At 34.4% G+C, this 17,190-nt stretch overlaps 1 protein-coding gene across 1 annotated transcript in view; it reads right to left on the minus strand.

Moving 5' to 3' along the window:
* The window catches only part of LOC145688098 (protein Asterix), a 59,976-nt gene extending 45,622 nt beyond the window's left edge, over positions 1-14,354 (minus strand). Inside the window, exon 1 of the mRNA XM_081761833.1 lies at positions 14,197-14,354. Coding sequence (XP_081617959.1) covers positions 14,197-14,240 — 44 coding nt within the window. The 5' untranslated portion in view covers positions 14,241-14,354. The remainder of the gene's footprint in view (positions 1-14,196) is intronic.
* Between the last annotated feature and the right edge of the window lie 2,836 nt (positions 14,355-17,190).

Here is a 17,190-nt window from a genome sequence, read left to right on the forward strand (position 1 = left end):
CTCAACCTTCGAAATGCATCGATACTTAAATTAGACAATTACCTGGAATTTAAAGGAAATTCAGGCTGAAAATATTTTTACTACTAAAAATCTTTTCGATAAATATCGTTGTGAGTCAGAACAAAGGAAGACCATCTCAAACCATTTGTAATGAGATATGACTCACTTCTATCTTCGAAGCGCATCCATTAAAAAGGAAGAAAATATGTGCCTCTTTAGGCAAATGAGAATTCAACATTTTTTATTTACTAGAAATCACGATAAATTTTGTTGTGAGTCACCAAACAGAAAGACCATTACCAACGCTTTTTTTATGAAACGTGACCCACCTCTACCTTTCGAGTGCATCGATTCTAAAATTACATAAATATCTGGAATCTAAAGCCAACGGGGACTGCAAAATATTTTCATGAATGGAAATCTCTTAAATAAATTTTGTTGTGAGTCATCTCGAACAAAGACCATCTCAAACCGTTTGTAATGAGTCATGACTGACTTCTATCTTCGAAGCGCATCATTCCAAAAGGAAGAAATTATGTGCCACTTAAAAGAAATGAAGAATTGAACGTTATTTCATTACTAGAAATCTCGATAAATTTTGTTGTGAATCACGGCACAAAAAGACCATTACTAACGCTTTTTAATGAAAGATGACTCATCTCATCCTTTGAAGTGCATCGATTCCAAAATTAGACAATTATCTGGAAATTAAAGCAAATGGAGATTGCAAAATATTTTTATTGCTAGAAGATAGAAGTGAGTCATGTCTTACAACTAAATTTATCGAGATTTCTAGTAATGAGATAACGTTGAATTCTTTATTTGCTTTAAGAGGCACATATTTTCTTCATTTTGGAATCGATAAGTTTCAAAGATAGAAGTGAGTCATGTCTCACTACAAAGGGTTTGAGATCGTCTTCCTCTGAGCTGACTCACAACAAAATTTATCGAAGAGATTTCTAGTAATAAAATATTTTTTTCATTGTCCATTTGCTTTAAATTCCATATAATTGTCTATTTTCAAAATCGATGCACTTGGAAGGTAGATGTGAGTCATGTCTCATTAAAAAGCGTTAGTGATGGTGTGCCAGTGTGGTGACTCTCAACAAAATTTATCGAGATTTCTAGTAATGAAATAACGTTGAATTCTTCATTTCCTTTATGTGGCAAATATCTTCTTGATTTTGGAATCGATGCGCTTCAAAGTGAGTCACGTCTCACTACAAACGGTATCAGATAGTCTTTTTTGAGCTGACTCACAACAACATTTATCGAAGAGATTTCTAGTAATAAAAATATTTTACATTCCTCATTTGCTTTAAATTAAATATAAATGTCTAATTTTAGAATCGACGCACTTCAAAGGTTGAGGTTAGTCATGTCTCATTAAAAGGCATTTGTAATGGTCTTCCCGTGTGGTGAGTCTCAACAGAATTTATCGAGATTTCTAGTTATGAAATAACGTTGAGTTCTACATTTGCTTTGCGTGGCACATAATTTCTTCAGTTTGGAACCGATGCGCGTCGAAGATAGAAGCGAGTCATGTTTCATTACAAAGATTTTGAGATGGCCTTCCTTGAGCTGACTCACAACAAAATTTATCGAAGAGATTTCTAGTAATAAAAATATTTTACATTCCTCATTTGCTTTAAATTAAATATAAATGTCTAATTTTAGAATCGACGCACTTCAAAGGTTGAGGTTAGTCATGTCTCATTAAAAAGCGTTTGTGAAGGTCTTCCCGTGTGGTGACTCTCAACAAAATTTATCGAAAAGATTTTTAGTAGTAAAAATATTTTCACTCTGGATTTGCTTTGGATTCCAGATAATTGTCTAACTTTAGAATCGATGCACTTCAAAGCTCGAGGTGAGTCATGTCACATTAAAAAGCGTCAGTGATGATCTTTCTGTGTGCTGAATCACAACAAAAATTATCGAGATTTCTAGTAATGAAATAACGTTGAGTTCTTCATTTGCTTTGCGTGGCACATAATTTCTTCAGTTTGGAACTGATGCGCGTCGAAGATAGAAGCGAGTCATGTTTCATTACAAAGATTTTGAGATGACCTTGCTTGAGCTGACTCACAACAAAATTTATCGAAGAGATTTGTAGCAATAAAAATTTTTTGCACTCTCCATTTGCTTCAAATTCCAGATAACTGTCTAACTGTAGAGTCGATGCACTTCAAAGGTAAAGGAGAGTCATGTCTCATTAAAGAGCGTTAGTGATGGTGTTTCCGTATGCTGACTCACAACAAAATTTATGAAGATTTTTAGTAATGAAATAACGTTGAATTCTTCATTTGCTTAAAGTGGCACATAATTTCTTCATTTTGGAATCAATGCGCTTCGAAAATAGAAGTGGGTCATGTCTCGTTACAAAGGGTTTGAAATGTTTTTTCTTTGGGTTGACTCACAACAAAATTTATCGAAGAGACTTCTAGTAATAAAAATATTTTAATTCTCCATTTGCTTTAAATTAAACATAATTGTCTACTTTTAGAATCCATGCACTTCGAAGGTAGAAATGAGTCATGTCTCATTAAAAAGCGTTAGTGATGGTCTTCCCGTTTGGTGACTCTCAACAAAATTTATCGAAAATTCTAGTAATGAAATAACGTTGAATTTTATCATTTGCTTTAAGTGGCACATAATTCCTTCACTTTGGAATCGTTGCGCTTCGAGGATAGAAGTGAGTCATGTCTAATTAGAAAGGAAAGGACCTGCGTCTTCTTTCGGCTGACCCACAACAAAATTTATCGAAGAGATTTCTAATAATAAAAATATTTTACATTCTCCATTTGCTTTAAATTAGAGATAATTGTCAAATTTTAGAAACGATGCACTTCAAAAGTTGAGGTGAGTCATGTCTCATTAAAAAGCTCTACTAATGGTCTTCCCGTTTGCTGACTCTCAACAAAATTTATCGAGAATTCTAGTAATGAAATAACGTTAAGTTCTTCATTTCCTTCAAGTGACACATAATTTCTTCACTTTGGAATCGATGCGTTTCGAAGATAGAAGTGAGTCATGTCTCATTACAAAGGATTTGAAATGGTCTTCTTTTGTCTGACACACAACAAAATTTATCGAAGAGATTTCTAGTAATAAAAATATTTTGGACTCTCCATTTGTTTCAGAATCCAGATAATTGTCTAATTTTTGAATCGGTGCGCTTCAAAGGTAGAAATGAGCCATGTCTCAATAAAAAGCGTTACTGATGATCTTCCCGTTTGCTGACTCTCAACTAAATTTATCGAGAATTCTAGTAATGAAATAAGGTTGAGTTCTTCATTTGCTTCAAGTTGCACATAATTCCTTCAATTTGGAATCGATGCGCTTCGAGGATAGAAGTGAGTCATGTCTCATTACAAACGGTTTCAGATCGAATACCTTTGGACTGACTCACAAAAAAATTTCTCAAAGAGATTTCTAGTATTAAAAATATTTTACATTCTCCATTTGTTTTAAATTCCAGATAATTGTCTAATTTTAGAATCCACGCACTCCAAAGGTTGAGGTGAGTCAAGTCTCATTAAAAAGCGTTTGTGATGGTCTTTCCCTGTGGTGACTCAACAAAATTTATCGAGATTTCTAGTAATGAAATAAGGTTGAATTCTTCATTTCCTTTGTGAGGCACAAAATTTCTTCATTTTGCAACCGATGCGGTTCGAAGATAGAAGTGAGTCATGTCTCATTACAAAGGGTTTGAGATGGTCTTCCTTTGGGCTGACTCACAACAAAATTTGTCGAAGAGATTTTTACTAGTAAAAATATATTGTACTTTCCATTTGCTTTAGATTCCAGATAACTGTCTAATTTTAGAATCGATGCACTTCAAAGGTAGAGGTGAGTCATGTCTCATTAAAAACGTTAGTGTTGCTCTTTATTTGTGCTGACTCTCAACAAAATTTATGAAAATTTCTAGTAATAAAATTACATTGAATTCTTCATTTGTTTAAAGTGGCACATATTTTTTTTTCATTTTGAATCGATACGCAACGAAGATAGAAGTGAGTCATGTCTCATTACAAAGAATTTTGGGATGGCCTTCCTTTGAGCTGACTCTCAAAAGAATTTTATCACAGAGATTTCTAGTGATAGAAATATTTTGCGCCCTCCATTTGCTTTAGACCTAAGATGTCTGTCGGATTTTAGAATCGATGCACTTCAAAGGTTGCGGTGAGTCATGTCTCATTAAAAAGCGTTTGTGATGGTCTTCCCGTGTGGTGACTCTCAAGAAAATTTATCGAGATTTCTAGTAATAAAATAACTTGAATTCTTCGTGGCACATAATTTCTTATTTTGGAATTCATGCGCTTCGAAGATAGAAGTAAGTCATATCTCATTACAAAGGTTTTGAGGTGTTCTTCCTTTGGGCTCACTCACAAAAATATTTATCGAAGAGATTTCTCGTAACAAAAATATTTTGCATTGTCCATTTGCTTTAAATTCCAGATAATTGTCTAATTTTAGAATCGATGCACTTGATTGCTAGAGGTGAGTCATGTCACATTAAAAAGCGTTAGTGATGGTCTTCCTTTCGGCTGACTCACAACAAAATTTATCGAGATTTCTAGTAATGAAATAACGTCGAATTCTTTATTTGCTTTGAGTGGCACATAATTTCTTCATTTTGGAATCAATGCGCTAAGAAGATAGAAGTGAGTCATGTCTCATTTTAAAGGGTCTGAGATGTCCTTCCGTTGGGCTGACTCACAACAAAACTTATCGAAGAGATTCCTAGTAATAAAAATATTTTGTAGTCTCTATTTGCTTCAGATTCCAGATAAATGTCTAATTTTTGAATTGATGCACTTCAAAGGTAGAGATGAGTCATGTCTCATTAAAAAGCGTTAGTGATGGTCTTTCTGTGTGCTGACTAACAACAAAATTTATGAAGATTTCTAGTAATGAAATACGTTGAATTCTTCATTTACTTTAAGTGAGACAAAATTTCTTCATTTTGGAATCGATGTGCTTCGAAGATAAAAGTGAGTAATGTCTCATTGCAAAGGATTTGAAATGGTCTTCTTTTGGGCTGACACAACAAAATTTATCGAAGTAATTTCTAGGAATAAAAATATTTTACATTCTCCATTTGCTTCAAATTCCAGATATATGTCGAATTTTATAATCTATGCACTTCAAAGGTTGAGGTGAGTTATGTCTCATTAAAAAAAATTTGTGATGGTTTTCCCGTGTGGTGACTCTCAACAAAATTTAGCGAAAAGATTTTTAGTAGTAAAAATATTTTCTGTCTGGATTTGCTTTAGATTCCAAATAATTGTCTAATTTTAGAATCTAGGCACTTCAAAGGTATGGGTGAGTCATGTCTCATTGAAAAGCGTTAATGATGGTCTTTCTGGGTGCTGACTCACAACAAACATTATGAAGATTTCTAGTAATGAAATAACGTTGAATTCTTCATTTGCTTTAACTGGCAAATAATTTCTTCATTTTGGAATCGATGCACTTCGAAGATAGAAGTGAGTCATGTCTCATTATAAAGTATTTCAGTGCGTCTTCTTTTCCGCTGACCCAGAACAAAATTTATCGAAGGGATTTCTAGTAATAAAAATATTTTACATTCTCCATTTGCTATAAATTAGAGATAATTGTCAAATTTTAGAATCGATGCACTTCAAAGGTTGAGGTGAGTCACGTATCATTAGAAAGCGCCTGTGATGGTCTTTCCGTGTGGTGATTCACAACAAAATTTATCCAGATTTCTAGTAATGAAATAAAGTTGAATTCTTCATTTGCTTTTAGCGGTACATAATTTCTTCATTTTAAAATCAATGCGCTTCGAAGATAGAAGTGAGTGGTGTCTCATTACAAAGGTTTTGAGATGGTCTTCCTTTTGGCTGACTCACAACAAAATTTATCAAAGAGATTTCTAGTAATAAAAATATTTTGCTCTCTCCATTTGCTTCAGATTCCAGATAATTGTCTAATTTTTTAATCAATGCACTTCAAAGGTAGAGGTGAGTCACGTCTCATTAAAAAGCGTTAGTGATGGTATGTCTGTTTGCTGACTCACAACAAACATTATGAAGGTTTCTAGTAATGAAATAACGTTGAAATCTTCATTTCCTTCAAGTGACACATAATTTGTTCATTTTGGAATCGATGCGCTTCGAGGATAGAAGTGAGTCATGTCTCATTACAAACGGTTTCAGATGGTACACCTTTGGACTGACTCACAACAAAATTTCTCGAAAAGATTTCTAGTATTAAAAATATTTTACATTCTCCATTTGCTTTAAATTCGAGATAATTGTCTAATTTTAGAATCAACGCACTTCAAAGGTAGAGGTGAGTCATGTCTCATTAAAAAACGTTAGTGTTGCTCTGTGTGTGTGCTGACTCACAACAAAATTTATGAAAATTTATAGTAAAAAAATTACATTGAGTTCTTCATTTGTTTAAAGTCGCACATATTTTTTCATTTGGAATCGATGCGCAACGAAGATGGAAATGAGTAATGTCTCATTACAAAGGGTTTTGAGATGGCCTTCCTTTGAGCTGACTCAAAAAAATTTTATCAAAGAGATTTCTAGTGATAGAAATATTTCGCACCCTCCATTTGCTTTAGACCCCAGATATCTGTCTAATTTTAGAATCGATGCACTTCAAAGGTTGCGGTGAGTCATGTCTGATTAAAAAGCGTTTGCGATGGTCTTCCCGTGTGGTGACTTTCAAGAAAATTTATCGAGATTGCTAGTAATGAAATAACATTGAATTCTTCATATGCTTTAAGTGGCACATAATTTCTTATCTTGGAATTCATGCGCTTCGAAGATAGAAGTGACTCATATCTCATTACAAAGGATTTGAGATGTTCTTCCTTTGGTCTGACTCACAACAATATTTATCGAAGAGATTTCTAGTAACAAAAATATTTTGCATTGTCCATTTGCTTTAAATTCCAGATAATTGTCTAATTTTAGAATCGATGCACTTCAAAGGTTGACGTGAGTCATGTCTCATTAAAAAGAGTTTGTGATGGTCTTCCCGTGTGATGACTCTCAGCAAAATTTATCGAGATTTCTAGTAATGAAATAGCGTTGAATTCTTCATTTGCTTTAAGTGGCACATAATGTCTTCATTTTGGAATCGATCCGCTTCCAAGATAGAAGTGAGTCATGTCTCATTACAAACGGTTTCAGATGGTCGTTCTTTGGGCTGAGTCACAGCAAAATTTATCGAAGAGATTTGTAGTAATAAAATTATTTTGCAGTCTCCATTTTCTTTACGTAGCAGATAATTGCCTTATTTCGGAATGGATGTGCTTGGAAGATAGAGGTGAGTCATGTTTCATTAAGAAGGATTTGAGATGGCGTTCCCTTGGGCTTATTGAGAGCGAAATTTATGAAGGAGATTTGTAATAATAAAAATATCTTGTACTCTCCAGTTTCTTTACGTAACATATAATTGCCTCATTTTGGAATCGATGCTCTTCGAAGATGACGATGAGTCACGACTCGCCATGAAGATTTTGCTATGCACTTTTTGTAACTTGTGTCACAGCGAAATCTACCGAAGATATTTGTAGTAAGAAAAAGCTTGTTTAATATCCATAATTTAGCATTGATAACAGCATATTATTTAATTTTGGTATTTGTTTGCTTCGACATTGGATGTGAGTCATGACTCACTAGGAGGAGCTTGGGATGACCTTGCAGTTACCTAATCTCCTTTGGTCTTCATTTTCCTTTTTGTTGCATTTTACATTTTTGGTTATGGGTTAAATAATTATAACCAAAAAAAAAAAAAATGTTTTGGTTCTAACTTTTAAGACATAAGGTTTGGTGTCATTTGACGAGGAGTTCGAGCTGCATGCATGGTCACAAATGATGATGTTGCAATTTGGATATTATTTATGAAATAGGAATTTTTGTTTCGGTTAGAGCGTTGGGCAAAAGTATTATTGGTATGTCCAGGGTTACCTGGTTTAAACCAGCTGAAAAAAAAATAGTTTAAACCAAAAACCAAAAAATATTCGTAAAAGTGTAAGTGTTTGTAAAATCTTGATGAACACACATTTGTGGGTTATCACGTTTCATTCACGTATATTATTCGTATTATATTCAGACCTAAATTTCCCATTCATTACTCTAACAAGGTACATTCGCGAAGTGTCCCATTGGGATTCGTGTAAAATTGATTTAAATCCGAAGTTCTCAGCGGCCCAATATGTATTGTACTAATTTTAGCGGCCCATACGGGTAATTTGCATATTTATGGGCCTTTATATATCCTAGATTCATATACTACTATAACGCTCGGACACAAAATTGCTTTTAGTTTCTTTAAATGTTACTAGACATGAATGTGGGTATATTCAAAACAAATTGGATCAAGTACGGCTTCTTTGACACATGTTACTCATCCCGGCCGCCATCTTGGAACCGCCATATTGGATTTATCTTTCGGTTTTTCAAATGGGAATAGGTGCGCGTGATATATCAAATTAATGTACAATTTTCTCGGAAATCCACTGGTGTAGTTAATTTTACCATAGCTCGTACCGTTTGGAAGATATTGAATACTAAATTCCTCCAGGCATTTCGCGAATAAACATTGCAGAGTAATATCAGTTACGGTTACGATGTTGACAAATCAAAATAATTTCTAACTGGAAAAATACTGTAGGCAGTGAAGTATTTAAGAGGGCGGCTTCCGGGCTTAAGCCGCCCCGCCTCCCCCCCAAAATATTTATTATCTTAAAGTAAATGAAATATTTTGCAGAATTTTCACATTTCCAGAAACAAGGCAAAGCCCCCGAAACATAATCGTAAATTCACCACTGACTGTAGGTATAATCAAACACTTTACAACATTGGTGTCACAATTTTATTACATGTCTGTGAGTGATTGTTCTTACTTTCATGTTATACTATAACAAGGAAGTGTTCTATTACGGTCAAAATGCCTAGTGTAAATCCAGATACGACCAGATTTGGGTGAAGACCTACCATTTCCGTATTTATGTCTGTGTGTATGTATTTACGTTCAGAGAATATTTCGTCAACGATAAATCGCGTAGATTACATATACACACGGAGCCCTGCACAACTTTCTGTTTGGTTCACTATTTGTAAAGTTCCTTATATTTAACATGCAATATCATGCAAACGGTACAAGCTGCGTTAAAATCAACTACACCAATGAATTTCAGAGAAAATTCTATATGAATTTGAAGTATCACATGCAACTATTCCCATTTGAAAAACCTAAGGTCGAATCCAATATGGCGGAAGGAATGGGTAACACGTCTCAGAGAAGCAGTACTTGATCCAATTTGTTCTGCATATGCCCACATTCATGCCCAATTATATCTAAAGAAACTAAAATCAATTTTATAATCAAGCTTTATAGTAGTGGTTGATTGAATTCCGAGTATATGAAGGCCCATAAATATGCAAACTACCCATATGGGCCGCTAAAATTAGTACAATACACATTGGGCCGCGGAAAACTTTTCATTTGAATCAATTTTAGACGAATCCCGAGGGGACACTTCGCGAATGTACCTTGTAAGAGATTATACTACCAAAGCAACTTTTTTTTTTACTTTATGAATGTTTTTTTTTGTGATTTTTTTATAGTTTGTTATTATTGTTATGCAATTCAATCAAAGAAAAATTCTAAATATTGTTTCGTTTTAATAATGTTTACTATTGATAAAATACATCGAAATGCCATACTTTTTTTTCGGGGGGGGGGGGGGGGATACAAAATCCACGATAGGCATTTATTGAAATTAGAAGTATCTTTGGTATCTATTTATGTATATAAAAAAGTCAGAGCCAAAGTGGACTCAAATAATTCGTATATTTAATTTTTTTTTTTTTACTGATATGCAAATTAAGTCGTCGTATTTCTTTAACTTGGAATAATAAAAGTTGTAGTGAACTAACTTTAGCTAAATTAGTTCTGCTGTACTCTGTAGTATTTTGAAATTGTCCGTATGTAATTCTGTATAATGATTTCATCTGTGCAACTGTTTATTCTTTTGTAGTTCTGAAATGACTCTTGATAATTATATTAACCGTATATAAAGATAAATACAACGTATTTTTTATCAGCAGTCCTTCGTGAGTGAGTTAGCAGACGTATCGCATTTGTAGCCAATTAGTCCCGGTTTCGATTTCAAATGGAGGACAAATTCTGTTGGATGTAAGCCGAGAAGCGGTTTGGATTCCACTTTAAGCTTATGTGACCCCTTTCAGCATAACCCGGTTGTTGCATAATAACACCAAAGCGAAACATACTTATTTCTGTCCATATATGATATAAATGCATAAAGGAAATTATTTAAACCAAGAAAACCTGGTTTAAACAAAAAAAACGGATTTTTTTCAATTAAAACCATGTTTTTTGTTAACCCTGGGTATGCCGAATTATTTATGAGGCATACTGTGGAATTGTACACGCGGCATTGAAATATCAAGTATTTACTTTTTATTGATTTTTTCCGTAGTTGAAAAATAATTATTTGGTTTCGTTTGCTGTTGTTTCATTTCGAGTATATAGTTCTGTGAAATTTCCACTGTACGTTAATTGTCATTTTTTAAACTGTAATGGGGTTAGGAGGGCATGCTCCCCTCATGTGTATAATTTATTTTCCGTTTTTGCTTTTTTTTTCATTATGAAAGTGTGGTGGTTCTTGCTGTAGTTTCATCTATTATTTAATACGTAATATATTTCAAGTTTGTTACATTTATAACTGATACGATATGAAGTTCGCTTAGTTCTATATGTATTAATACTTGAACTATGAAATGTTGTAAATAATAGTAGAATCATTACAGTCGGAACCACCATGATTTCTAACCGATTCGGTTCATAAGGAACTGGTTCCTGGTTATATATAACGAACTGTTCCGAGGAACCAGATCTTTCTGAATCGGTTCATTGAACGATTCAATTGAATGAAATGGCCAAAGTAAAGACTTGCCTGAAACGGTTCCTGAAGTTGTTAGACCTCAGTAAATAATTTTTCGAAATAGCTCCATCTAGTACTCATACCCTACACCTCTATGGTGTCGCTTTTATTTCATGTTTTTTCCATAACCGTTAGATATTACGACTTCCAGGTTTCGGTAAGCACACATTTGTAAAGTTCTTCAGAATATTTTAAGTCATAGTTTGGAAATATTTTAAAATGGGAGTGTCACGACTCGCATGGTACCCCTAAACTACACGAGGATTACAGTTGCTATGGATTATGAGAGTTCTTGGAGTTGTTGTTGGTCCTCATTATTATTATTATTATTATTTTCAAAATTATACTATCTAGCACGCAAATCCCGCATATCTATGGTGTCGGCTTTTATTACCCACATATTTCGGTACCCACATTTTTTTTTTTCGAAATTGTACCATGTAGTATGCAAAACTCGCACCCCCATGGTGTCGCACTTTGTAACACCACATTTCAGTAACCATGAGGTGTAGCGAGTTGTGTTTTTTGGTAAACATGTATGTATAACATTCTTTACTACATTTTGGAGACAAATATTTCAAAATATGGGTACACTTTACAATACACGCTCCAGCTGCGCATCGATATGTAGACATTAGAAAAGGTATAGTAGAGTAGAGCAAGATAGGAATAAGTAGAGTAGGGGTAGGGAGGTATTCGGACAAAATCTCCGCAAAAGACACCGGGTAGGACACAATCCCCCATGAAAAATGCGCCTAGGACAAAATCCCCACCGGAAAAATAACTTTTAATGAAGCCTCTGTTTCTTCCTTAAGCCCTTCTGTATGCGTCCATATATAATAAAAAAAACGCACGATAATATTTGCTGGACTTGTATCCGGTAGAAAATTTGTTTAGGAGTAATAACATTGGACAATGTGGTGACTAAGATTGCGGTTGTTTATTTGTACCTATGTAGACAACGAATCTCTGGGAAAAAGCATTCCTTCTATATTAGTGCCTATTGTTGAATCTGTATTTACACATTACCTATGAGTGTGATTTTATGGGGAATAATTCATTTCTGGTTGAGAATTTGGCTATTCATTAGTTAAGATTGCCAAACTTCAATCAAGTGAAAACATATACGTCCATAATGGTCACAGCAGAAGGGTACGACTCATGAATTTTTTTTCGTTTACCACTTGGTATAATCCTTTCACTGAATGTGGTAATCTGATTGAAGATAACTTATAATTTCTGTTTGCTTAACTAGAAGTAAAGATTTCCTTTTCATCTCAGGTCTCCACCAAATAGTACAGTGTGAAGAAGCGTGCCGGTTCGTCTCGTGAAGCCCATGGTGTAATATTTGGAGAAAGTGTAAGAGGGACATTGAAGAAGCCATGACATTCTTGCCTAAAGAGGAAGGCGCGAAACTGTTCTGCCAGGTACTCATAATCACCTGATTCCTTACACGAATTTGTAATTGACCCATAGTAGACCACGACGGGGACGGAAGATGCGGAAGGATTTCTCATCTATGATAATGGTCCAGAAAGTGTGAACAAAATATTGATTTTTGCATAAGATATGTTTCTGAAGCTATTGCAGGAACAAGATAGATGGTATATGGAAGGGACATTTGAAGTTGCTCCCAGAGATTTCCGTCAACTTCATACTATACATGTATACGTTTGTGGGACGTCAATTTCAATCATATATGCCTTACTTGAACGGAAGAATCACGATACTCACGTCGAGCAGTTTCAAAAATTACATAATTATTGTTCTTTAAAAAAACACCTATCTTGCACCGAAGAGAGTGATAGTAGATTTTGAGATACCAGCTACGATAGCTGTGAAAGAAGTATTTGGAGATGCAACGGAAATAAAAGGGTGCTTTCTTATTTATGTCAATCAGTGAAGGTACCAGAGGCAATTGAAAAGATTGTGTGAAAGATATCAAGGGCGAGAAGTATCTCTAGAAGACTTTCTTAGAAGTGTCAGTCAAATTGCAAGATTTCGTTGAGACCTCACTGGGGAAAAATTAAACTTAATGGACTACCCAATTATAATTAATGTAGCGACTGGTTATAGTATAATGAATATATGTATGTTGATTTTTATATTATTTCATTAGTGTACCTTTGGTTTTTAAATTAGATGTATATTTTCACCTTTATTCACTATATTTTATACCTTTGTTTGTTCGATTATCTTGTATAAGTGTATGATTGCACTTCATATTAAAGCAGTTTGAAAAGCACGTTTCAGTATTCGTTTGACTTGCTGTGAATGCTAGCTTTAGCATGTTTTACGAATTTCTCGGTGTACTAATCACTTTGTTCGAAGGTGCAAAAGTAGATATCGGCAATGAGGAAAATATTTTTCTGGGATGATAGAGGAGATATGATGGTACTTCTGTACAGACGTCAACTTATATCACATGAACACTATATTATTATTATTGTTCATTAAAAGTTACTTTTCCGGAGGAATTTGTCCGAGATTTTGACCTAGGAGCATCTTTTCACGAGGGGATTATGTCCTACCATGTGTCTCTTGGGGGTATTTCGTCCGGGGAGATTTTGTCCTTGATTCGGGTAAGAACGGGGTTAGCTTTAGGTTAAGGAAGTTTTGATTTATTTTCATAAAATTAGAAGAGTGTAATTTCTCGTTCCTGAGTAAGTATACCAGGATTATAAGGCTAACCAAAAAATATTTAAAAGTGCTGAAACTAGGTACCCCAGAACCCCATTGGTGTATCCACCTACTTGTGCGTAATAATACATTTCAGTTGCTGTTAAGCCTCAATAAGTACTTTTTTTTTTCGAAATTCATTGTAGTTATACCCGAAACCAAGAAGTCCATAGCCGACATTGCAGGGTACAAAATTTCAGTTTTTTTTTTTTTTTTTTTTTTTTTGCACCTGTTTAAAAGTGTTAAGGTTATATTAAGATAAATGCTCCACTAAATACATAGTTTAAGATAGAGAGACTCGATTTACTGAAAAAAAAAAAAACTGTACGCAATGAATTTATGTACGGATCCGTACAGTAAATTTGTATAAAATATTACGGTATTAATTAAATACATATACAAAAGTGTTCTAAAGATATTTTATCAATCGCCCCTTATTTTTAATTGAACTACAAACGGAAACATTAAACTTCCACTCACTATGTGGTGGCTCCCAGATAGTTCAACTATACGCGTTCCTTTTTATGTAGTATAATACAGTACTATTATATATTTGTTACTACCTTCGAATTTTGTCAGGTCTTCTACAGTCTACACCTTTATCCATGTTGACGTTGGATTTTCTTTAGTTCACGATTGCTTTATGTACAATAAACACTTCTAAAATACATCCGGTATTCAATGAATAGTCACCCGTGTTTTTTTTTTTTTTTTTTTGTCTCTTTTACTTCTTCTCTTCTACAAAACCAATAACGGTTAAAACTGTGCCTCGCATATAATACATGTAGGTTACAAACGTAAAAAATTGTATGTGTATCTCACAAAGAGGATTTTTGATTTGAAAACGAAATTGTTCAAAAGTGAGGACTACAATTAAGAAAAGTAAAGACACAACCAGGAAAAGGAAATGTAAAAATCAGGAAAAGACCAAAATCGGGAAAGAAGTTCAGATGGTGAAAGAAAGATAAGTAGCCAGTTGGATAGGGATAAAAAAGGTGGGAAAAAGTAAGAAATGCATAATGAAAAACCAAGAAGTCTAAAGAAAGAAGTGAATATAAAAACAACTAAATGCACAAAGAAGAGAAATGTAGGTGTAATATATATGAGAAGAAAGTTCCACTTGAGCCCTTTGTCTAGACAGCACCACAGGAACACGACTTGCACTGGAAGACTGTCACTAACGAACTACTCTCTTATACTGCTTGTAGACGATTCAAGAGAGCTTGAACAAGAGTCTTGTTCAAGACCATTCAAGACTATTTGATGAAAATGGCGTCAGCGCTGTCGTCATTTTTGTCTTGAATTCAATAGTTTCGTTCAAGAGATTTCGTTTCGGTCCTGTTCTAAACAATCCAATTCAAGAGCATTCAATAGCCAATCAGCGCTCGAATTGAGTGCAGGAAAATCCAAATCAAACATGATGACGTCGTGAGACAGAGCGGCAGTTGTTGAATATTTTTTTTATTACTCCTTTCCTTAATTATCTGATGTTCAAAGTATGCATATCTGCGCTGGATATTGTTAGTATTTTTGTTGACAATATACACGATTGATGTAGTTACAGGGCTTGCATGCCCATAACTATTGTTAAATTTTGAGACAATGATAGGTATAAGTATTAATTTGAGAATTTAATATACAAGAATATCGTCTGTAGATTAAGAAAGTAGAGTTCATCAAATAAAAAATATATATCTGACTTTTCTTGCTTTAATAAGACTTTTTGTACTCTTAGTAATCTGGGATAATAAAAAAAATAATTGCGTACAGATTGATATTATGCTCGCAAATTTACTACCTGGAAGTTATTACATGTTATCCCATTATAAAATATGCAATTGTTTTATTATGTAATTCACATGTAGTATTTCAGGAGTCATTTCTTAAGGTAGGATTTGCTTTCATGTGTGCAGGTTAATTTTACGAAGACTTTCCCGGAAGATACAAATGCGCACCCAGACATATGCCACATGTACGAAAGTGGAAACCCCACTAAAATCGAGAATGCTATTTAACAGTGTCAGCGCAGGAAAGTAGAAAAGGGCCCACGCGAGAGTACGTCCGTCGGGAGCAGGCGCGTCATCGACGGAGGTTATAGTGCAAGAAACATAAGAATAGTGCAACAAACCCTTGACAGTGTATTCACTCATTTGAAATCAACTATAGCCCTTGTAATGATTTGATACTGGTAACATTAAAACTTCTAAACATAATTGTTTCCTACATTATACAGGCATGTTCCGACAGTGGAAATTATTATCTCATGTCTCTCCTCCGCCAAACAACCCTCTTTCAAATCCACTCAAAAATTTAGCAGTAAGATTACTATTTGTTTGACGGGTTATTCTTAGCCAGTACCAAATATGGGATAGGTTTGTGAAGAAAGTCTGATGCATATATGGGCGGTAAGTCTAGTGGCTGAAAAAACTATATATTATTATTGCTTCGTTTGGTTTCCTGATTTTCGGCCATTTCTCTAAACAGACTTCGATGCCATAGCATAAATAACATCAAAAGGTAGTCATTGCTTCGTGATATAATTTTAGGAAGCAGTTCGATCTTTTGTTTTTGAGTGTGATTCTGCCATCAGTACACCAGTTGAAGAAACAGATTTTTAACAGGATTTTATATGTAAGCAGCACTTTACTTTTTTAACTTAAGCTAACCTAACCCACATTTAATTTAAAAGGGGGCAAAATACATGGTGGAAATTCGAAGGGAGTTGCTACAAAATGAATTGACCTGCTTACTAAATTATTTAATATACCGGTAATCTATTAAATTCCGAATGCCTGCAGAAAGTTAGGAAAGATATGCTAATATTATAGCTATTCATGCGCAGGTCTGAACAAAATCAGTACGTAGTTTTGCTTTCATTTGTTTCTATCGCTTCAGTCACTTGTTTTGGACTGCCACCAATCAACAAGTATATAAAACATGATTCAATACCTCTATGATCGTGTAAAAGATGTTTCAAGACCATTCGAGACTCTTGTTCAAGTGTCTTGAACAATATTCCTTTGATCGTGTAAATTTGAGGTATTGAATGGTCTTGTTCAAGCTTTCTTGAATCATCTACAAAAGGCATTATTTCTCCCCCAATCCACTAACGGTTATATGAATAGGTGCCTCAGACATAAATTTCTATAGACTACAAATGTAAAATTATTTTATGTAGATCTCATTAAGAGGATTTTAAAATAAAAATAAATTTTCCATCTGTTAATGGTTCCTATGTCGGGGTACCATGATGGTGAACCTACACATTCTCTCGCAATCAGGATTAACACACCCGAGACTCCAGCTTATGCGCAACACGGGCCTGAATTATGCCAATCTTTTCTAAATTATGCCAGAACTTGAAATGATCTTTCCACCAGTAGTGAATCGTGACGTGCTTGAAGTTGGCCCCCACCTCTCTAAAATTGCACCAAACGTTGCACATCGTTAGTGCATCGTTAGTGCACGTTAGATCACTAAGAACTAACGTTAGTGCTATTAGAGTTTACGAGTTATTCAAGATTTTTGGTGGGGGTAACTTCATATGATGTTAGCCC

Source organism: Thermobia domestica, chromosome 6 (assembly GCF_964235325.1).
Source record: "Thermobia domestica chromosome 6, izTheDome1.hap1.1, whole genome shotgun sequence".
NCBI lineage: Eukaryota > Metazoa > Arthropoda > Insecta > Zygentoma > Lepismatidae > Thermobia > Thermobia domestica.